General features: G+C 37.1%; 1 protein-coding gene across 2 annotated transcripts in view; it reads right to left on the bottom strand.

Moving 5' to 3' along the window:
- DNAAF4 (dynein axonemal assembly factor 4) overlaps window positions 1-25,069 on the bottom strand; it is a 71,074-nt gene that overhangs the window by 5,001 nt on the left and 41,004 nt on the right. Inside the window, exons 5-8 of one of the 2 annotated variants that reach the window (XM_063092091.1) lie at window positions 19,067-19,212; window positions 17,436-17,545; window positions 2,469-2,622; window positions 1,104-1,209 (exon numbers count right to left, since the gene is read on the bottom strand). In XM_063092091.1, the coding sequence (XP_062948161.1) occupies window positions 1,104-1,209; window positions 2,469-2,622; window positions 17,436-17,545; window positions 19,067-19,212 (516 nt within the window). The remainder of the gene's footprint in view (window positions 1-1,103; window positions 1,210-2,468; window positions 2,623-17,435; window positions 17,546-19,066; window positions 19,213-25,069) is intronic. The other variant, XM_063092092.1, reaches the window with a different exon arrangement.

The following is a 25,069-nucleotide window of genomic DNA, read 5'->3' as shown; positions in this document are numbered from 1 at the left end:
TCGAAGGTATACCTGTTCCCCAATGTTCATCGCAGCACTCTTTACGATAGCCAAGAGTTGGAACCAGCCCAAATGTCCATCATCAGATGAGTGGATACAGAAAATGTGGTACATCTACACAATGGAATACTACTCAGCTATAAAAAAGAATGAAATACTGCCATTTGCAACAACATGGATGGACCTTGAGAGAATTATATTAAGTGAAACAAGTCAGGCACAGAAAGAGAAATACCACATGTTTTCACTTATCGGTGGGAGCTAAAAATAAATAAATAAATTCACACACACAGAAAAAAACCGGGGTGGGGAGCGGGAAGAAGACATAACAACTACAATTCCTTGAAGTTGATATGACAAGCAAACAGAAAGGACATTGTTGGGTGGGAGGGGGGACAGGGAGGAGGGAGGGGGGGTTTCGGTAATGGGCCACAATAATCAACCACATTGTATATCGACAAAATAAAATTTTTTAAAAAAATGCTAAAAATAAAAAATAAATAAAAATGAAAAAAGAAAAGTAAATGCTACAGTTTCTATACACATGGGGCTGAATTACGGACCTTAGTATGGTCTTACAAATATAAGTGACATTCATGTATTGTGTTAGATCAGTTACTTTTGAGCTTATATGTATAGATAGATAGATAGATAGGGTATGACCAAAGCGCTCATTTAAAAATTTCCATTATAGGGCTGGCCACTTAGCCCCATTGGTTAGAGTATAGTACTGATAACACTAAGGTGCAGCGTTTGATCCCTGTGCTGGCCAGCCACCACAAAAAAAAAAAATTTCCATTATATCTCAAGTGAATCACTTATATTCTTTATCACATATCTTTCTGTAGAAAAGCTGTCTGATAATATAGCATTTTCATAGGCCTAAACTTGTTCACACCTTGCTATAACTCCCTTCTACAATGAATTTCTAAAATATAATTTCAAAATCATTTTTTATTTTGTCAGATACATTGCAAAGAATAAATTCAATGCTAAAAACATAAAATAATGGAGCCCTAAAAAGTTATGATCTTAGATAATCCCAACTGAATCTTTTTTCAGGGTTTAACTTGAAACTTAGAACATTTCTATCAACTGCTTACCTTCTACATACAATTCTAGTTGACAGAATGCTGTTCCACGTCGTAGATGTGCCTTCATTCTTGCATTAGCATTGTCTGCAACAGGTGGTGTCAATAGTTCCAGCGCCTTTCAAAAAATATAAATAATTAATAAACACATATATACATACATAATTAATAAGACATAAATTTCTAATTTAAACGAGCAAAAACATGGTAAAAATTCTAAACAATCCTTAAGCCCTCACCCACCTAAATTTTTGGCTTACTTAGCTGGTACAGGAATTTATTAAATACATGTATTTATGTTGAACAAGTTAATGAATTGTTCAATTGTTCGCATAAGTGATTCAAATCCCCTCCCCCCAAGGTATGACTTGGCTTATCATTTGAAATCTCTACAGCTTTACCTTTACTAGCAACAATCATTAAATAGACTTTGTGGTCTTTTATATTTAGATTGGGTGATTCAGTTTATTCATTCAATAAATGTTTGTGCACAAAAATTGTACTAGACAAAGGAAAACTGTATCATAAAAAGATTATGAGATCAAACTGTGAGGACTTGGTTGTTTCCTCCGTATTCTCAATCTCAAGGAGCCACATAAATTTTGCCATGATATTCCATTAAAACAAGTTACCTTGACATGGAAAAAAGAGAAAAAGCTGTAGAAGTTTAAAACATTCACATGAAATATTAGTAATGGAAATTACAATATACTAAAAGACCCTGAAAATGGGAAAATGATTATAGAGATATCCTTTACTGTGCGAGTGGTACAGATAACAATGGAAAATCAAGTGTTTTTTCTTCTACCTTGCATTAAGCCTACAAAACTTTGTTAAGAAAAAGGGTGAGTACAATTGACAACCATTTATTAATTTCCTTGAGAACTTCAACTGATGTACCAAAGCAAGAGTAATAGTTAATAGGGGATTGCTAATCAACTCGAAGTGTCAAAAAACACGAGTTCCTGTCCATTAAAAAAAAAAAAAGCAAGAGTAATAGTTAATAGGGGATTGCTAATCAACTCGAAGTGTCAAAAAACACGAGTTCCTGTCCATTTAAAAAAAAAAATCGTTAAAAAGACGTAATAAGATTTTTTTTTTCTTTCTTGGCTAGCCAGTATGGGGATCCAAACCTTTGACTTTGGTGGTGTTCTTAGCACCACATTGTGCCAAATGATCTGACCGGCCAGCCCCCTTGAGTTCCTTGTCCATTAAAAAAAGAAAATCAATAAAAAGATGTAATAAAGAAGTTATTTCTTAAAATCCTTTCATCTCAATTTAAATTTAACAGAAAAAAAGAGCATCATTTAAACCAATAAAAACAATTTTAAAGCACTATAAATAAATAAATAAATACATTCATACATACATATGTACCTTAGAAGAATCTTCGATGGCCTTGTGTAAGTTTTTCAGTTTTAGGTGGCAAGCAGCCCGATTCAAATACAATAGTGGAATCTTATTATTTAGTCTTATGGCTAAGTTGTATGCATTAATAGCTGCCAAATAGTTTTCTGTTGCAAACAATTTGCTAATGAGACAAAAACAGAAAAGGAAAACAATATAACATTGAAACAGAAACAGAAATAATATCTAATGATATTTGGCAGAGGGGATGGCTTACATCCTTTTGTATTCCCTGCAGAGTGGACATTATTGGCTGTACTGACTATCTCGCCTCCACATACAACAGCATGTAATTTTCATAGGACAGACCTCACCCCCACCTCCAAGGGTAGCTATCCGTAGGTTAAGCTAGTAGGCATATTTCGTCACCTTGCTACAATGATTGACTCAGGGAAGGGCTTGAGACCCAAATTGGTCTATTCAGAATGAAGCCTGTGCATGATATTAAAAGTTGTAAAAACTTCTCCCCTTGCTCGACGTGAATGAAGGAAGCACAAAGCTCAAGTTGTTGCTGATCATTTTTAATACCATGGGAGGAGCTAGTATTAAAATTAAGCAGATATTACAGAAGTGTGAAAGGAATAAAAAGGAAGAAAGAAACTGAGTCCTTCATGATACCGTTAAGCTGCTCTATCAAGCTTTACCTGAAATACAGAAGTCTTTAGCTTTTTGGTTACATAAGCCAATAAATTCCTTTTAGTATAAAGCCTGTTTGAATTGGGTTTTTTGGTTATTTGCAAACAAAACTATCCTAGTACATATACTCTTTCAGTTTAAATGTTCCAAAATTCTCTTCAAATAAAGCAATGTATGTGATTAAATTATTTATTTAAAATGTCAAGTTTCTTTTTTGTTTTTCATATGTAATTCCTACTTACAAATTTTTGAATAAATGCATAAACAGGAAAATAGAAAATATTTTGCCAACCATAGAAGTGCCATATAAATAACACTTTGTATTCATTTCCAGTTGATTACTTTGCTGCTCTAGAATATTAAACTCAATGACATCAAAAGTAGACCCATAAAGCAGCCAGTAAATTATAAGTAAAAGATAAGATGACACCATTATGACATCTAATTTAAGCTTAACTCAAGCTTAAAATAACTTGCACAAACTAGAAAAGCTAATTCTGTAGGAATGGTTTATATTTCTGAAATGCCTCATACCAGCTAGGATGTTTCTGACCACAAGTAACAAAACCCCAACACAAATTGGCTTAAACAAGTAAGGAAATAAATTATCTCACATTTAAAAAGTCCCAAAAGAAGAGGCTCCATGCCCAATATATAATATATAATCAGCAGCTTGAAAATTTTTTCAAGGCCTCAGTTTCCTTCCTTCTTCCCATTCTACTGTATTCAGCAGCAACTTCATCCTAGGGCTGGTCTTCCTCATGGTTATCCAAAGGTACTTCAAAAAGTTCATAGAAAAATAGAATTAAAAGATAATATGAATCTTTCCATAAACTTTTTAAGTACACTCATATTAGTTCAAGGTGCCATATAATATCTATTAGAAGAAAAGGTGACAATATCTTCTGGTATATGCTCCCTAAGAGCAAGAAAACCTTTCCCAGAAACCTCCTGCACCAAGGTCCAGGGTTTGATCCCTGTACCAGCTAGCTGCCAAAAAAAAAAAGAAGAAGAAGAACTGTGGGCTGTCTGGTGTTAGCTCACTTGGTTAGAAGGTGATGGTGCTGATAACACCAACGTCATGGGTTTGCATCCCAGTACCGGCTAGCCTCTTTCTCTCTCTCTCTGTCTCTGTCTCTCTCCCCTTCTCTCCTGCCCCCACAAAAAAATTAAAATTACTAAGGAGTAATTTCACTCCTATATATGGCTGTTTTGGAATGTTTTTAAAAATTCAAAAATGTGACCATCTTTCCATGTTAGTAATAAATACATTATTTTTAGAGTACTCTCTCTCATGTGCCAGGATTTCTGAAACCAATTTCCTCCTACTAAGGCACATTTTGGAGTTTTGTTTCTTAATTCTTTGCCTTTATAAATGACATTATAATAAACATTTTTGTACCTACAAGGGGTCTTCAAAAAGTTCATGGAAAGATTTGTATTAACTTTTAATTCTATTTTTCCATGAACTTTTTGAAGTACCCTCATATATCTTTTTAAAAAAATACAATTAAAACAGTCCTGATTTGTTAAAATCAATCAGAATTTATCCCTGGACTTGTGATCGGGTCACCATCCTAAATCACATGGGGAGGTATGCACACCTGAACAAAACAGGGGCTCAGCCAATACGGATAAAGGGGGAGAATAAATATTGGCTAGGTAACCCTACGGTGTTTACTACAAACCTTGTTTTTTTAATTGTGGTAAAATATATATAACAACATTTGCTCTTTTAATCATTTTTAAGCATTCAGTTCAGTGGTATTCAGACATTTACATTGTTGCGCAACTATCACCACCATCCATCAACTATCACCACCATCCATCAACTATCAATCACCACCATCCATCAACTATCAATCACCACCATCCATCAACTATCACCACCATCCATCAACTATCACCACCATCCATCAACTATCAATCACCACCATCCATCAACTATCAATCACCACCATCCATCAACTATCAATCACCACCATCCATCAGCTATCACCACCATCCATCAGCTATCACCACCATCCATCAGCTATCACCACCATCCATCAGCTATCACCACCATCCATCAGCTATCACCATCATCCATCAACTATCAATCACCACCATCCATCAGCTATCACCACCATCCATCAGCTATCACCACCATCCATCAACTATCAATCACCACCATCCATCAACTATCAATCACCACCATCCATCAACTATCAATCACCACCATCCATCAACTATCACCACCACCATCCATCAGCTATCACCACCATCCATCAGCTATCACCACCATCCATCAGCTATCACCACCATCCATCAGCTATCACCACCATCCATCAGCTATCACCACCATCCATCAGCTATCACCACCATCCATCAACTATCACCACCATCCATCTCTAGAACTTCTTCATCTTCCCAAACAACTTCCCAATTCTATTTTCTGTCTCTATGAATTTGACTACTCTGGGTACCTCATATAAGTGGAATCATATAATATTTGTCCCTTTGTGACTGGCTCATTTCACTTAGCATAATGTCTTTAAGGTTCGTCCAAACTGTAGCATGTGACAGGTTTTCCTTCCTTTTTAAGGCTGAATACTATTCCATTGAATATATGTACCACATTTTGTTTATCCATTCATCCATCAATAGACACTTGGGTTGCTTATACCTTTTGGCTATTGTGAATGCTGCTGCTGTGAACATGGGTGTACAAATATCTGCTTGTGTCCTTGCTTTTAATTCTTTTAGGTATATACCCAGAAGTGGAATTGCTGTATCCCATGGCAATTCTATTTTTAATTTTTTTTTTTTTTTTTTTGGTGGCTGGCCTGTTTGGGATCTCAGCCCTTGACCTTGGTGTTATAACATCATGCTCTAACCAACTGAGCTAACTGGCTAGCCCTCTATTTTTAATTTTTTGAGGAAACACCATACTGTTTTCCACAGTGCTGTACCATTTTACATTCCTACCAGCAGTGCACAAGCGTTCCAATTTCTCCACATCCTCACCAATACTTGTTATTTTTATTTGTTTTATAATAACCATCCTAATAGGTGTGAAGTGGTAACTCACTGTGGTTTTGATTTGTATTTCCTGAATTAGTGAATGCTGAGCATCTTTTCATGTTTACTGATCATTTGTATATCTTCTTTGGAGAAATGCCTATTTCTGTCCTTTTCCCATTTTTTAAAATCAGGCTGCTTTGGGTTTTTTTTTTTTGTTTGTTTGTTTTTAAAAGATGACCGGTAAGGGGATCTCAACCCTTGACTTGGTGTTGTCAGCACCACACTCACCCAGTGAGCGAACCGGCCATCCCTATGTAGGATCTGAACCCGGGGCCTTGGTGTTCTCTGCACCACACTCTCCTGAGTGAGCCACGGGCCGGCCCAGGCTGCTTGTTTTTGTTGTTGATTTGTAGGAGTTCCTTATATATGTTCTGGATATTAACTTTTTATCAGGTATATGATTTGCAGATATTTCCTCCATTCTGTGGGTTGCCTTTTCACTCTGTTCATAGTGTCCTTGATGCACAAAAATTTTTAATTTTGATGTAGTCCAACTTACCTATTTTTTCTTTTGTTGCCTGTGCTTTACATTTCATTTCCAAGAAATATTGCCAAATCCAATGTCATGAGGCACCCTGTGTTTTCTTCTAAGAGTTTTATAATTTTAGCTCTTACACATTTACGTCTCTGACCCATTCTGAGTTAATTTTTGTATATGTTGTTAGGTAAGGATCCAACTTCATTATTTTGCATGTGGATATCCAGTTTTCCTAATACCATTTGTTGAAAAGAGTTTCCTTTCTCCATTGAATGGTATTGGCACCCTTGTTGCAAATCATTTAACCATATATGCCAGGGTTTATTTCTGGGTTATCTATTCCATTGGTCTATATGTCAGTAGAAAGCTTATATTAACATATACATTTTAAGAACATTTCCATTTTTCATCTTCAATATAAGTTTACAGTTGTATAATGGAACAGAAAAGCTCTCCTAGGAAGAAGGTCTTACAATGATCAGTATGAAAGAATCATTGTAGGAGGCATAGAAGCAGAAAATATACAGTATTTAACATTTAAATGTATATTAAAAAATAAATCAAAATGAACATTACACTCCTTAAAGTTCAATACCATTACAAGCATGCAAAATTTACTTAATGAATTTCAGAACAATTCTGAACTCAGAAACAGCAGAAGTTCAAAAAGAAAGGGAAAAAAATTAAACCTCTCTCTAAAGGTCAGTAGCCTTTGACATCAAATTTAAGCAGAGAAGCTACTGAATCATTAAGTCTCCCTGATGCTCCAAATAAGGCAATGTCAGCAAAAAGAGTTATGCTAAAGTACTCATTCATTCAACACATACTGAGTGCTTATTGTACTAAGCATATAGTGTGAACAAAATGATGGGCAATAGCAAACACTCCTGTCATTTTATTATGACTGACTGGTTTGCCTTTGAAAAGAAACATTCTGATTGGCAATGGCCAATAAAGCCAAACATATTATACAAGAATTGAGCATGGCAGAAGCAACAAGAGGCAGGAAGGCTGAGAAAGAAGCAATGTGGAGAGAAGAAAAAGGGGCAAAACAGACTTATGAGAGACATCAGAAGTAGTGGAGTTCAGATACAGCAATGGGGGCAGAGAGCAGTACATATTCCAACAGAAGACAGAACAGCTCTGCTTGTGGGCAATAGAAAGGAACTCTAACAGTTACCTGCCCCTCAAAGGACTCTGAACGTCCTTGTCTCTTTTAGTATCTAGTGTAGGTAGAAAACAATCTTGTGTATTTTGAGAGTAAGGCTAAGCACAATTTAGCACTTAGAATGGAAGAAGGAAAAGTATACTGCATACTAAAAAAAACGACAAGTTAGGCCATAATTGCTACCGTACTTGTTAACTGTCAGGGTTCTTCAGAGAAAAAGAACATACGTAGACATATAGAACAAAATTTATTATGAAAGATTGACTCATGCAATCACAGAAGCTAAGAAGTCCCACAATCTACCATCTGCAAACTGGTGGCCTGAGAAAGCCAGTGGGGTGGTTCCAATCCAAGCCCAAAGGCCTGAGAACTAGGAGAGCCAATACTGTAAATCCCGTCTGAAGGCCCGAGAATCAGAAGCACTGACGTCCAAGGGCAGGAAATGCATGTCTCAGTTCAAGAAGAGAGTGATTTTGCCCTTCCTCCACCTTTTTATTCTATTTGGGCTCTCAACAGACTGGATGATGCCTACCCACATTGTTGAGGGCAATCTTCCTTATTCAGACTATTGATTCAAATTTAATCTTTTCTGGAATTACACAGACACACCCACAAATAATATTTTACCAGCTATCTGGGTATCCCTTAGCCAGTCAAATTGACACATAAATTTAACCATCATAGTACTTACAACAGAATATTATGAGCTATAAAATACAAACAAACAACTGTACAAAATTATGATTGTATCAAAGAAATCATCTTATGATATGGATTCTAAATTTCAAGTCAGGCAGAAAGCTAGCAACATAAGAAAACTGTTGTATTTCCATAATCCAAGTTTATTTAAATGCAGCAGATCAAGGCATATTTGGCAGACCTGTCCTGAAAATACAAGGTGCAAGGACTGGAAGACATGGATTTTCTATTTTCCTGTATGTCTTATGTCAGAGGCACTGACAGCTTTATTTGGAACTACATTTTCAAAGATGTCTGTATAGCAAACAGCCTTGGAAGACAAAGGTAGTGTCTCCTTATGGGGTAAAGGACAAATTTGTTTGCTGCTCAGTACAATAATTTCTCTTTGTGGGGCAAAGGTTGGCAGGTTTGCTTGCCACTCTCATAAAAAATTATGTTCCTTAGGGGGCTGACTGGTGGCTCACTTGGGAGAGTGTGGTGCTGATAACACCAGTGTCGAGGGTTAGGATCACCGTACCGGTTAGCCGCTTAAAAAATTTTTTTTGTTCCTTAAGCTTGGCCTTCCTCTGCTGTGGCACAAACATACTGTGTATACAGCATTCACCTGAGCCCACCTCTGCATTGGCCCCATAGGACTTGAGGGGCAAAGGAAACCAACATAAAGCTCATGCTGCTTGGTGTACTTTGAGTAATAAAGTCCTTTGTCTCTGACCCATGAATCTCCTGTGTTCTGCAAGCAGACATGAAACTGTGGTAGGCTTCTCCTTCATTGTTCTTGCCAGGGCATAAACCCAAGCCTGAGCATTGGAAAGAAATTCAACTCGGCAAGTAGAACTATGTACTGTGTTGGGAGAAGATTATAACAGATGGTTAACAATCAGCATTAAAAGTCCACCATTAAAGTAAAAGAACATCCAGACAAGCAGATGGAATCCAGCTATGAAAACTCAGGGACCTGGGGCATGGAGAAGGGGACTGGACCTCTCTCCCACAACCAGACACACCAAGCCAAAACCTCGGGGCCAGCCCAGGTACTTGGGGCATGGAGAAGGGGACCAGACTACCCTCCCACAACCAGGCACACCAAGCCAGTGCCTTGGGTCCCGCCCAGTGACCTGAGGCATGGAGCCAGGAACTGGACCCTCTTCGCACAACAAGGCACAGCATGCCAGCACCTCGGGGCCCACCCAGGGACCCGAGGCAAGAAGAAGGGGACTGGACCTCTCTCCTACAACCAGGCACACTGCACCAGCACCTTGGGGCCCGCCCAGGGACCCAAGGTATGGAGAAGGAGACCAGACCTCTCTCCCACAACCAGGCACACCACACCAGCAGCTCAGGGCCTGCCTGGGGACCTGAGGCATGTAGAAGGGGACTGGACCTCTCTCCCACAACCAGGCATACCAAGCCAGTGCCTCAGGTCCTGCCTGGGGACCTGAGGTATGGGGCTGGGGACTGGACCCTCCTCCCACACCAGGCACAAAACATCAGCACCTCGGGGCCCACCTGGGCACCCGAGGCATGGAGAGGGGGACCGGACCCTTGTCCCACAACCAGGCACATGGCTCCAGCGCCTTGGAGCCTGCCTAGAGACCTGGGGCATGGAGAAGGGGACCAGACTGCCCTCCCTCAACCAGGCACACTGCGCCAGCACCTCAGGGCTGGACCAGGGACCTGGGGCATGGAGAAGGGGACCAGGCCCCTCTCCTTCAACCAGGCACACCAAGCCAGCTCCTTGGTAAATGTCTAGTCTGGTGACCTGAGGCATGGAGAAGGGGACCGGCCACCCCTTCCACAACCAGGCACATGGCGCCAGTGCCTTGGGGCCTGCCCAGGGGCCAGAGGCATGGAGAAGGGGACCAAACACACCCCACAACCAGGTATACCACCAGTGCCAAGGAGCATACCGAAAACATCACCTCCATGTGGGTGGCCCACCACAGCCACCACAATAACCATGGCTGCTGCAAAAGCGTCTAGACGCCACAACCACCACACAGATGGTCCGCCAACCACTGGAGTGCATTCACACAAGAAGAGTCACCAGCAGGGACAAAGAAAAAAAGAGGATGTCCATTTCCACAAAGCCCATTTCAGAGTGACAGAGGAAGCATCTGCTCTATGATAATATTGAGGGACCTGATCACACTTCTCAGCATTGGACAGATCATCTAGGCAACAAATTAACAGAGTAACCATTATTCTTTCAGAAGGAAAGAAGAAATCTAGGGCTATTAGAGGGGAGAGGGGGAGTGAGAGGGGGATGGGGAGAGATTGGAGCAGGGGTATAAAGAATAACTATGATTTATAACAATATATATGCTAGTAATATTGATTTAATCAACATATCTCAATGTTCAACCCCAAAAATATGTATAATCAATTTTGAGTCAATAAATAAAATTTTAAAAAATAAAATTAAAAAAAAAGAAACAGCAAACATACAGAAATTTAGGCTAGTACAAGTTGGTACTAGGGAAGTCTGTCAGTAAGTCACAGGCTCTTATATACTAAGCTGGGGTTCAGAAGCATAATTAACTGTGGTGGCAAGAGGAAAAGCAAAAGCAAAGCAGATCTTCAGTTGTAAAAGGACTGGGGTATTAGGCAGGCTACAAAGCCTGGCACTTAGGCAGAGAGAATAAATAAAAAGAAAGTTCAGACACTAGAATTAGGGTAGAAGGTGATTTTATGTAACAACAGTAATATAATGCTGGGTGCTAGATTGTAGGGTTATGTATCCTTAATTCTCTCTTATCTCACATTAAAATTTGCTTTAGAGAGTGAGGTATGCAGATGGCCTTCAAGTGGCCCCACTGTGGGGAAAGAAAGAGAGTTTAAGTCTAGGGTCAAGATAGGACTTAGTTTAAAATCATGCACAAAGTAATGTCAAAGGGACAGAACAATGGTCCTTTTACCTTATATAATTACAAGTGTCTGGAAGGGTAGTTATTAAAGTATTTACAGATTCTGAGTCATGTAAAGCTGTTAAATAACATAACATCATGTACATATCTAAATTAGAACACCTAGACTCAGTTTTTTATGTGAAGTGTTCTCAGTAAAAATCTATCTGGTACAACATTAATTGGAAAAGGTAAAATGCTTTCATGAGCAAATAAAATTATCTAAGCTACATGTATGTTTCTGAAAGGTAAACTTAGCATTTAAAACTAAGACACAGCAGTAGAAAGCTAGGTAAAGAAAATGAAAACATTCTGTGGCTCTTTCTAAGAACCCATTTTTGAGTAGAAATAGTTCCCTAAACAATTTTTCCAAGCTACTGCTCTTTTGAAAGGCTTGCTCATTTGTATCCTTTTGTGAAACAAGTGTCCCATTGGTTTAAACACAATACAGACAGTTGCACCATTTTTGCCTGTGTAAATGTAGAAGGCTACCACAAAACAAAGACTCTGAAGATGAAAAAATTACATCCTTTGGCTTTAAATTCAACACATTGCTTCTCAGTTGGTTCTGTTATATCTTTTTCTATCTTTTATGCTACATTACTTTGCTAGAGAGGAGACATTTCTTTCTAAGAATTATATCTTTCTTTTTATCCATTTGTACTTGGCACTATGATTAACTGTGCTCTGCTCTGTTCCTGTAGGTGTCATTAGTAACTAAGTTTCCCTCCATCTCTCCTAATTTTCAACTCTCTTCCTCTCCTTTTATTTTGTTTCTCTTTTTCTACCTAATTGGAGGTAGTAAGACAAAATGATACCCAAACACTAAAGTAATTACAATCTACCAGTTACACCTGACTGCTGCAAAGTACGCTTTTGTACCAGTGCTGCCAATACTTTGCTTTTGCCTGAAGTCAATAACACACACTCACACACACACTCTAGTGTTTTGCTGTACTTGCCAGTCAAAACTTCAACCCTGGCTCAATGATCTCATCTACCCTTTCCACTCTTAAATCCAAATCACATCAATAGTATATCAGAAATAAGACCAAACCAAACAGTGCCTTGGACCTTTAGCCAGTCCCAGCACCATAATACATTGTGCCAAAGAACTTGCTAACCATGGCCATCAATCTTGTTATCCTTGGCACTGATTAAAAAGCAAGCTTTTCCATTATCCTCATGTCAAAGTCCCTATTTGCTGGCCATTCCTCATCCCCCTATACCACTTTGCACTTTCTCACTCCTGTTTCTGCCACAACTGACTGAACCTCCCAATCCTTTCCTACCCCTCAACTTTTCCATAAAATGTTTTCTATATATTTTGTGGGGGGCTTTTGGGGGGGGGCATTGGGTGGAGAGCGCCTGTCCAATACAGGGATTAGAACTTTCGACTTTGTTTTAAAAGGCTGCACTCTAACCAACTGAGCTAACTGACCAGCCACAAAATGCTTTCTAAAATTAACCTGGCTCTGCTCTGAGGGCAGTGCTATTTCTACCACCCTCTCAACTGAGGCCCCCCATTTCCTGCATCAGGCAGCTAGGACTGCAGCAATTTGCATTCTCCAAGGCTCACTTCTGCTAGTTCCAAGCTGTGACTCTTCTTTTGTGTAAAAGTCATCATCCTTTGGGACTCATGACATTTTACCCTGTAGCCTTCTAGTAACTGTCATCAACTGGCTTTTTTAAAAATGCTCTTCTTTTATTCATTGAGGGCTTTGAAACCTGGCTCCCAGAATCTGTCTCTATCTCAACTTCTGCCATCATTCCAAGAGATTTTAAGGTTTGTGTATCAATTTACCTTGAAATACTTGAAATTCCTTAATTCAATCATCTTCCCTTAAACTCTATTTTTGCTACCTATACCCAGGGCTACACCCTGGACTTTGTCGTCACCTAGAACTGCACTACCTCAGAAATATCAAACTGGATTCCAGCCACTGACGAGAACTTTCTGTTCTGCCAGCTCTCTCTTTACAGTGGTTTCTACCTCATTAATTGCTCCATTTTCTCTTAGTCCACTGGGCCCCTCATGGCATTTCTCCCTTTCTAACCCAGCCTGAACATCATGGCTGATTATCAGAGCTACTTTTTCATGAGCAATTACTGGTCCCTTGCGCTGTTAGTCTTTTACTGTACTTGTCAGTCCTGTACTCCAGCCCTGGTTCAATGATCTAATCTGCCCTTTCTACTCCTAAATACAAAAGACTAAACACCATATAAGTCACACAGCTGTGCTGACTGGCATCTCTATGAATTCCTGTTCTCTAACCTAGCAGGGCCCTCTGCAGTACCCAGTAATCAATTCTCTTTGTTGTTAGAAGCTCATCTAGATCCACACTTGTCTTTACTTTCTTTCCTCCAATCTCAGAAAATGAGGTATCTTTGTCTATCACAAGTTAATCTGTCAACATTTTCTAGAGCAAAGTAAGCAATCCAACAGGACAGCACAGTAAGCTAAGCATACTTAGGCACTCTCAGGCTGCAAGGAGGAGTAATTCAGATCCATACCACTTGGGCTGCCTTCCCTAGGGCTAACCAAAAGGAACAAGAGGACAGGAAATGTATTTGATTCATCTGTGAAAGGAGTACAGCAGTGATTAGAATATAAACTTTGCAATCATATTGACCTAGGATTGAATCTTGGTTCTACTTATGAAATACCACCTTAAACTCCCTAGCCCCATTTCCATGTTTACAAAATGGGGATAAAGATAATAATACCCAACTAGTCAGGTTATTGTTTGTGGTAGCTGGCCAGTAAGGGGATCTGAACCTGTGACTTTGAGAGCACGACACTCTTCCAAATTACTAGCCAGCCCCCATGTTATTATGGGAATTAAATGAGCTATTTTGTGCAAAGCTTCTACTTTCTCAGTAAGCATTAGTTACATGAGTGCGAAAGCAGTGGGTCCTACCCAACTATAGTTGTAAGGATTTAATGAGTTAGTATAATGAAGGCTTTTGTGAACTATCACAAGCTACTAACATATTGACTGTGATAAGCAAGTGTAATTAAAGAAATGATTTAGAGTGGTTACAGCTGGGAGACAGGGTAGACATGAGGCCAGTTGACTAGGTAAAAACCAAGGGGGACTTTCATGTAATATGCACTGTGTGAATTTTTTCGAAAGGAATTTTTTTATATTATAAAATTAATTCAACTTTCAAAAAAGAGAAAAACCAAAACCAAAATCAAAACAAGCCATCCACCCTTGGTCTTGACCCAATTTTCTCCACTCTTCTTAGAGACATTTCAATCACCTCTTCTCTCTCCTGTCTCCAAATCTATTCAAACCTTTTCTATTCTTAAAGAACCAACCAAACTTCCTTTTTGTTGTTGTTGTTGTTGTTGTTGACTGGCTAGTATGGGGATCTGAACCCTTGACCTTGGTGTTATAACACTGTGCTCTAACCAACTAAGCTAGCCAGCCAGCCCTCCTTTTTCCATAAAATTTCTACTCCATTGGCTTCTGGAAGTATTTTTGTGTGTTCCTTTGTTTCACCAGTCTTTTAAATGCTGGTAGCTCACAGGATTTTATCCTCAGCCCACTACTCTACTGAGTCTAACACTCTTTTTGGATATCTCACCTACTCTTATAAATTTATCTACTATGTAAATGCTGATAACCCAAAAAATGTATCTACAGTGCTGGCCTCTCCCTGTAGTTTCAAGCTTGCTCTACACTGTCACCCAGATTGGAACTCTCAGAGACATCTCAAACTCAACATATTCAAAACTAAACTTACTTGCATTTCCTCCTAACTAGCCCCTATTCTAGTATTCTCTAATGCAGTTGGTGGCATCACATAATCATTTAGACAAGAAACCTGGAAGTCACCCACACCTACTACTTCTCTCTCTCACTTGCCAACAATTGATCAAGAAGTTCTGTCTATTTTACCTCCTAAATATTTCTCAAATTACCCCCCCTCTATTAACAATGCCATAATTCAAGGCCTTTACTTAGGCTTCTGCAACAAATTTTTCCTCACATTACAGGACAAATCTAAGAATCTTAACAGACTACACAAGGTCCCTGTCTATTTTTCTAGGTTTACTGGTCATCACTCTGGGCTTCAGATTTTATGTTTTAACAAAGAATAAACTATCTATACTTCCTGACCTACACCACACTATTTCTTGTCTCTGAGCTTTTGCTCATATTGTCACCTCTGCCTGAAATGAATGCCTTTCTGTCTATTGCTCCTTAAACTCCTTCCTATCATAGAGGAGCTCAAGTAGTAATTTCTCTATAAAGCTTTTCCTAAGCCTCTTTCCTCCCTTTAAAGCTAGGTGCTCCTCTTCTGTACTTTCATATGACCTTGTTCTTATTTATGTTACTGTACTTCCCACACAGTGTTGTAAGTATTTGTGTATGTACCTCTCTTCCTTATCTCTGTAGTTCAGTGCCTATCATATAGTCTGGCAAATAGCTAGCAATCAATAGATATTTATTTATTTTTATTTTTATTTATTTATTTTTTAAAGATGACCGGTAAGGAGATCTCAACCCTTGGCCTGGTGTTGTCAGCACCACGCTCACCCAGTGAGCTAACCGGCCATCCCTATATAGGGATCTGAACCTGCGGCCTTGGTGTTATCAGCACCGCACTCTCCCGAGTGAGCCACGGGCCGGCCCTATTAGATATTTATTTTTTTAATGGTTGAATAGATGGAGAAGAAGAAAGGAAAGAAGGAAGGAGAGAGAAAAGAAGAAAGATCATATATGATTTTACTGTTGACAATAAGAAGAACCAACTTGTCAGCCCCAGGCTTCTGACCTTCAGAAAAATTGCCAACTCCAGCTAACCTCCACAAATCAATCCCTGATGTTGTAACAAAGAGGAGAAAAGACCAAGAAAGAGCAGAAAGAGGATGAGAAAAGAAAAATATAGAATTTGTGGTAGACAGATAATGGCCTCCTCACAGATGTCCACATCCTAACCCCTGAACCAATTAATATCTTACCCCTAACATGGCAAAAAAGACTTTGCAGATATGAATAAATTAAAGATCTTGATATGGAGAGATTATGCTGAATTAGCAGGTATAATCATAAGAGTTCTTATAAAAGAAAAAGGGAAGCAGGAGAGTCACAGAAGAAGAAGTGACTATGGAAGCAGAGGTCAGGGTGATGCTATTGGTACCTGGGGGCCACAAGCCAAGCAGCCTAGAAGCTGGAAATGCAAGGAAACAGATTTTCCCCTATAGCCTCTAGAAGGAACGCAATTAACACCTTGATTTTAGCCCAGTGAAACCCATTTTGGACTTCTGACCTCCAGAACTGTAAGATAATAAATTTGTGTTCTTTTAAGCCACTCAGTTTGAGATAGTTTGTTACAGAAGCAACAGGAAAATAACACAGAAGGGTATACAATAAGATATAATAAATAATATCTACAGCTGCCTCAAAATATGAGCTCAAATTGCCACTCAGAATGTACCAGAATTCACTGTAATTGTATTAAAATATTCACATACAGAGCTATATATAAATAAATAAAATGATTGCCTGGATGTAAAATGATAATTTATTAATATATGAGGTAATTTGATGATTTTTTTTTTTTTAGCCTTCCATTTCCAGGGAATTTGGTAATCTTTTAGAAATGAATATAATATGAACAATCAAAAAAGCTCTGGTTTTTAATAAAAAACCTGTTTTTAAGGGAGATACCTGAAAGGATTTATGTTAAATGTATAAGTGATTTTAAAAAGGACTTTAATAAGCATTCCAAAAGGTGGTATTTTTAATTTTTATGACATTTCAATATAATAACAAATAATAAGAGCCTTATTTAATTGTTATATTATCTGACTTTTTAAATATGGAGACCCCGCCTATCTAATTTGCTTATTTGTGTTATCTCTCCCCAACAACAAACACACATATAAACACGTAGGTCAAAATATCTAGATAATGTGCTAAGTACTAATGTCTACATACTTTATAAATCTAATGGCCTGAGTTCAAATAACTTACTTTCCCTTGTCCTTCAACCATTCTGGGTTCTTTTCTTCTTCTTTTAAGTCACAAAGTTCAGGAATATCAGTATTCGTTGCTCTTCGTGCCTCTGCTTGTTTATGTAGCCACTGAAATGAGAATAGTCTTATGAAGGACACAAAGGCCTTATTTTTATTAACAGCTACTTTTAGATTTCCCATCTTCCTCCAGTGGATAGAAATATTATTATAAACTGAATGTTTGTGCCCCCCCACCCCAAATTCTTATGTTGAAGCCTTAGTGTGATGATATTTGGAGGTAGGACCTCTTTGGGAGGCAATTAGGTTTAATTTAGGTTTAAATTAGGTCACGAGGGTAGAGCCCCCATGATGGGATTAGCATCCTCATAAGAAGAGAAAGAGATCAGAGCTCTAGCTCCCTTCCCAACCCATGCCCACCCACCACCCCCTCTATGTGGCCACCTGCAAGACAGGATCCCCCACCAAGAATCTAACCATGCTGGCACCCAATCTTGAACTTCCCAGCCTCAGAACTGTGAGACATGAATGTTCATTGTTAAGCCACGCAGTCTACGGTATTTTATTTAAAGTATCCTGAGCAGATTAATGCACTTTTTGGTTACGGTGATTTTAAACTCCCAGTATTTATTTATAAAATTTTAAACTTTTTTTTTAAACCTCACTAGCTGGTTGAGATCAAATAGGTAAAAGTTTCTAGTGCAAATCTCATCCCCTCTGTGAGTTCATGGGATTATTTCACCTTTCTTGTTTATAACATATATTTTTCCATACGAGAAAACATACAAATGATATTTAAATAATTATAATTGTATAATTATATAAACAATTTTATAAATAAAATATAGAAATATATATTATTTAATGTTAAAAAGTTGATATTTATAAATTGTCATTGTGTCTTAAAGATCTTCAGTTATTTCTCCAACTGTTCAATTGAGAGAGGCATCAATTCACACCTTGCAGTAAAAAAATTCAGTTCTTAGTGCTTATGTAACTAAAGATACAATATTTGAAATCCAGGGCTCAGAAATATATAAAAGAATGAAAGGTAATAATTCTAAAGTGTTGCCTTAGAAAAACCTGTTATTAATTATAGTTATAATAATGTATTCATAATTTCCAAATCTCTTCTTTCCAAAACACATATTAGGATGGCCGGTTAGCTCCCCTGGGAGAGCGTGGTGCTAGTAACCACTGGTTCAGATCCCCATACTGGACAGCCAACAAGAACAAGAACAAAAACCAAAAAACAAAAAAACCACACATACTAACCCAAAGTTTATAAATCTATTATAGAAAGTTATATACTTGATAAAATAAATGGCAAGTGCAACAGTTTATCTCTTGGAATAAGCAACAATACCATGTATTAAAACAGTGTTCTCTCATCAATATTCTAGAACAAAAAAATCTATAAAATATATTTCCTCACAAAGAAATATTAAAATATATTCATGAAGTAATATCTTCAGTGTAATAAATACTTAAGACAATTCAGAACCAGTACTAGTTTCAACAGATGAAATAAAAATAAAGCATTTTCATTTGTGGTAATTGTAACTAGAGCAATCAGATCCCCATACCGGCCAGCCACCAAAAAATAAAAATAACTAAAGCAAGTATATCTACCTCCTCTTCTTCTGCCACTTGTGATTCACGGAGAGCAGTTGGGAATACTCGAGGGGTAAAGTTGATTTTAATATTGCCAACAGAGCGAGGAGCAGGAATACTATCTTCCTTTAACTTCTCAAAAAATATATTTTCTGAATTTCTCCCTTCAAAAACAATGGTGGCAAGTAAGTCATTTGTTTCTCATTTTCTAGTTAACCAACTGACTTTTAAAGTAATTACACATCAAAGCTACTTCTAAAATCCTTAACAAATAAACCAGAGATATTTTCTGCAAGAAGGAATGCAAACTTCATCACTGATAGTATGGCAGCTAATTATCTGTTCTTTTACTTATGACCCCAGTTACCTTTCTGGGGTTCTTTTTGTTAAATTACAGTGTCTAATTCACATCAACTCTAGGGGAGGGCATCTAGGCAAAGCCATCACAGCCAATACCACCTCTCTTACCCTAAACTCCTACAGCAATATCTCCTACTCACTTCTTTGTGATTGGGTAAAAGTTTTTCAGCCATCAGAGAGAGCTAATGAGATTAGGCAAAGGATACTAATGAAAAGCTATATATTTTTATGAAGGTAGTTAGATATAATGGTTCTTAAGCCAATATATTGGGGGAAGTAATCTATGTGTTGGAATGTAAGCTATATGAACAAAGAAAAGGAAAATTAGCTAAAAATTAAAACAAAATAAAACAAAAGTACCAAAAATATGATACACAAGATTTAAAGACCAATACCAAAACCGGAAAAAAAAAACTTGCAACAAATAGAACAGGGAGCAATATACTTGATAGAAAATGAGCCCATACAAATAAGAAAAAAAGACTTCCAATTAAAAAAACTAGTAAAGGGCCTGAATAGACATTTCAAAGGAAGGGGGCAGAGAGGGAAAAAGGTCTCTTGCACCCAGAGATAAAAGCCAAATGATGTGATGACAGAGGTGATACCACCAGCCTGGATGGCCTTGTGGGACAAAGACTGATCACTGTTGTATAAAAAAGTGTTACATTAGCAAAAACTAAATTTCTATCTTATCTGATCTATAATTTGAATCTCTTTTTGGGGGAGGGGGACAGCTAGCCGGTGAATCTCTTTATTACAAAGGTTAGCTTGAACCTACCTAATACAATGTGCCAATAATCTGTTGCTCACTTGTGAAGGCAAAAGACATTCCTAGATAGGTAGGAACTCAGCCAATACCACCTAGCTATCTTCCCTCAATAAATTACTCAAAGAAATGTTATAGAACACAGAGAAATAAAATTAAGAGCCTGGGAGTGGAGAACTTGAGGGCAAAAATGAAAAAGGATGGGTTTTCTAAAACAGTGGAGAACACAATAACAAATGTGAATAAGATTTTTAAACAGTAATACAGAAGAAGGAAAATAGAATAAAAGGTAAAAATGAAGCATAATGCTACTAATGATGACTAAAATATAGAACGTAGAGGAAATAAGCACTATTCTCCCATGCGGAGAAATAAAGAAAAATTATTTTGCTGTTAATTTTGCTACCGAAAACTAAATAAATAAGCAATTTCAAATGTTTATGAAAAACATTAAGGTGACCACTAGTTACAGTAAAAATAGGATATATAACTTCCAAACTCTTACAGTAAAGTAAGGTAAATAGCAAAAGATAACATAAGAAAGGAAAGTAGCTTTCTGTTTATAGCAACATAAGCTAAAGCTTTTACTACAAAGTTTTACATGCAATTTTATGAACAAATAAAATGCTATGAATACATAAAATGCTTGATAAAAAAAATAACAAATAAACAAAAGGTTCAAATATATAGTTCAGTTCAAAAAGTAAGCAAAGAAAAGCCTCATCAGCAAACCTAAGGCTGGAGTCATCTCGAAAGCTGACACAAAGATGTTTGAAAAGATTTTAGAAGCAGATCTATGAATATTCAAGGATAGAGGATTGGAATTTAATGCTGATATAAGTACAGAGGTGGGAGCTAGAAACGAGACCAGAACCTTAGAAGGTCTGCACTGTCAGTGAAAAGGACACTTATAAAATCTCTGTCTAGGTAAGTGAAGCGTATCTCTCCCTGGGGCTCTGGATAGGAGGGGAAAAATGACACATGAGAAATCAAAACTCCTGGTATTCCTCACAAGCAATTCTTACTTCTGCAAACCAGAATATGTGAGATTTCCTCATACATACACACAAAAATGTCCTTGCTGAAGATAAGCACATAAGCAAAAAGTACAAATCACATGAGGAAATAATCCAGCATGAGGAACATTCAGGAGACACAACACACAAAATGACTGGTTCCCTAAGAATTTGAAATAACAGAACAATCTGAAAGAAACTATAATCATTTTAAACATGGTTCCTTAAGGATAGCAAAGACAGACTAAAATTCATAATGAAAACGAAAAAGCTAATGATAACAAAGAGGCGTTAAAGTTTCCAAAATGAAAAATATTGTCATTGAAATAAAAAACTCTTGAACAAATTTAACATAAAATTAGGCAGCTTAGTTGAAGAAAATTTATAAACCAGAAGATAGAGCTGAGGATCTTATACAGAACACAACCAAGAAAGATAATGAGAATACAGGAAGGTAATATTTGAAGACAATACCTTAGGACTTCCCAGAATTGACAGAAGACATAAGTTCTCTTAGTGACAGCACATTCCAAGTTATGATATAAGATAAATATAAAACTGCACTTAGACTAATGAAACCATAATATACCAAAAAGAAGAATTAAAGAATTCTGATTGCTGGGGCCGTCCCGTGGCTCACTTGGGAGAGTGTGGTGCTGACACCACCAAGCCAAGGGTTAAGATCCCCTTACCGATCATCTTTAAAAAAAAAAAAAAAAAAAAAGAATTCTGATTGCTGAAGAATTAAACCAACCAGAAACAAAGGAAAAATTATCTCATGAAGGATCAAATTAGATCAAGAGCAGAACTCTCAACAGCAACCTTAGAGAGCAGAAGGCAATGGAAAATACATTCAAGCTACTAATGTGAAAAAACTATCAACCTAGAATTCTACAACCAGCTATACCATCCTAAAACAAGAAGTGTAAAATAAAGACATTTCAGACAAAAACTGAACTTATCATTCACAGGATTTAGTTAAAGAGAAGGTAACTGGACCCAAAAAGAAATAAGATGCCAGAAGCAAAGACAAAACAATCAATAAATATGGGTCAATCTAAATAGGAATGAGTATATAGGGGGGAAACCCCGCACTAATAATAATGACTAATTTTAGGAGTTTAAAAACAAAGAGAAGTCAGTTGATCAAAAAAAAAGAGGAATATGATGCTTAGTAATTTAGAAGGTGGGTATGATTGGAGTTCTTGTATTAAGTTTCCTTGCAATATTTACAAGTATGGTAGAGATTAGCTTTAAATTTTGTTAAGTATGCATGTTCAAAACATAATAATTAAAATTATATCCATATGTAAAAATATATATAAATCTATGAAAAACTTAATTGGTGACTCAAAGAATTGAAATAGAATGTACATCTTGTTTTTCTTTTTAAAGATGACCGTTAAGGGGATCTTAACCCTTGACTTGGTGTCAGCAACATGCTCTCCCAAGTGAGCAAACCAGCCATCCCTATATAGGGATCCGAAACCTTGTCCTTGGTGTTATCAGCACCACACTCTCCCAAGTGAGCCATGGGCCGGCCCTAGAATGTACATCTTTCAAATCAGAAAGAAAAGTAGGTAATGAAGAAAAGTTCTTTAATCCAAGGTATAAATATAGAAAAAAGAACCAAAAAGTCTGGAAAATTCAAATCACAAAATAAAATCGTAGAAATAAATTCCAAGACAACAGAATGTATTTTATTCATAACAATAAATCTAAATGTCCCATAGACTATTAAAAGAAAGCCTCAGATAGGATAAACAAATATACATACAAGCAAGCTAAAAGCTATTTGTAAACACACCTATAACATAATGACCTAGGAAATTTTAAATATGAGAATGAAAATAATCCCCATTCCATACATTTGGAAATTAAAAAAAAAATTCTCCCTAATAATTCAAGGGTCAAAGATAAAAATCACAATGAGTTATAAAATATGTACAACTAAATGACAAAAACACAAGACTTCAAGATTGATGGATATATTAACTTACAAAAAAATATTTCATATGCATGTATTAAAAGATTCAAAAATTAATAAAAACAAGTTGGACAAAGAACAAAGAAAACCCAAAGAAACTAGACAAAACAAAATAAAAATAAGCATAGAAATTAATGGAACAGAAATCAAAGAAACAATAAAAAGGATCAACAAAACCAAAAACTGCTTTTTAAACAGGCTAATAAAATTTACAAAATGCTGCAATAGTCGATCAAGTAACAACAGAACAATATTAGGAATAAGCAAATGACATAATTATGGACAGAATAGAGATAAGCAAATAAGGGAAACTTTATGGCAATAAACTTGAAAACATGAAATGCACAATTTAGAAAACAAATTATCAAAACTGACTTAAAAAACCAGAAAATCTGAATAGCCAATAACTATTATAAAAACTAAATCTACTTCCATAAAAACCAGACCTAGGGCCGAGCCCGTGGCGCACTCGGGAGAGTGCGGCGCTGGGAGCGTGGCGACGCTCCCACCGCAGGTTCGGATCCTATATGGGAATGGCCGGTGCACTCACTGGCTGAGTACCGGTCACGAAAAAGACAAAAAAAAAAAAAAACAAAAACAACTCCAGACCTACACAGTTTTAGGGGTAGTTTTACTAAACCCTCAAGCAACAGATATTTCATATCTAACCAAATTGTTTCAGAAAATAGAGAAAGAGAAAAGCTTCATTATTTATGGGGCTTGTATACTTTGATATCAAATCTGGACAAGGACAGTATGAGACAGAATAATGTGAATCTCAATATGAAGATAAATGTAAAAATAGTTTACAAAATATTAGCAAACTGAATTTAGCTGTATAAAAATCACCATGATCAAGTAGCATTTATCATAGGAATGCAAGAACTGTTCTACATCAGAAATATTTATTAATGTAACATACCACATTTACTAAACAAAGACGGAAAAAATTACAGCAAATACTTTGGACAAAATTCAAAATTCATTCATTATCCAGAATTATTATTAAAATAAATAAGCAAATTCAACAGAATTGCTCTATGCATATAAACCAACTGCTTTCCTATACATTTGAGATAAAAAAAACAAAATGTAATTTAATATATATTCCTAGTATATCTGAGGAGTAAATGTTAAAGACTTCACATGCCTGAAAAGTCTTTATTCTCATCTCCCACTTCATTAATAATCCATGTATAAAATTCCATGCTGAAAATAATTTTTGCTCAGAATTTTGACTGCATTGACCCACTGTCTTTGGGATTCCAAGGCTGAGATTAAAATGATTGATGCTAACATTCCTAGTCCTTTGTCCATGATCTGTTTTTCCTCTCTGGAAATTTTCAGGATCTTCTATTTGTGCCCACTATGCTGAAATATCTGGTAATGTGCTGCTCTGACTTGAATATATCTTACAAAATTCACGTGTTGGAAACATAATCCCCAACGTAATAGTGCTGGAAGGTGTGCCCTAATGGGAAGTGTTTAGATCATGAAGGCTCCACCATCATGAATAGATAAATGCCATTATAAAGGGCATGATGATGAAGTTTGCTCTCTCTTACCCTCTTGCCTTTCTGCCTTCCACCATACAAGGACGCAAGGCCCACACCAGATGCCTGTGCCTTGATCTTGGACTTCCCAGACTGTAGAACTGTGAGAAATAAATTTTTGTTTTTTATACATTACCTCTGTGGTATTCTGTTACAGCAGCATGAAATAGACTAAGACATGCTTTGGCACGAATCTTAATATCTACTGTACTGGGACGTGATGGAACTTTCAATCTGGAAACCCATTTAAGTTCTGGGAAGGTTTTTTAAAACTTGTTTTTTAGTGATTTCTCTATTTCTCCCATCCCTCTTCCTAATACTCCTATTATCTGAATGTTG

This window comes from Cynocephalus volans, chromosome 3, assembly GCF_027409185.1.
Source record: "Cynocephalus volans isolate mCynVol1 chromosome 3, mCynVol1.pri, whole genome shotgun sequence".
NCBI lineage: Eukaryota > Metazoa > Chordata > Mammalia > Dermoptera > Cynocephalidae > Cynocephalus > Cynocephalus volans.
Note: the sequence above shows the minus strand (reverse complement) of the source record. Positions and strands in the feature narration are given on the sequence as shown.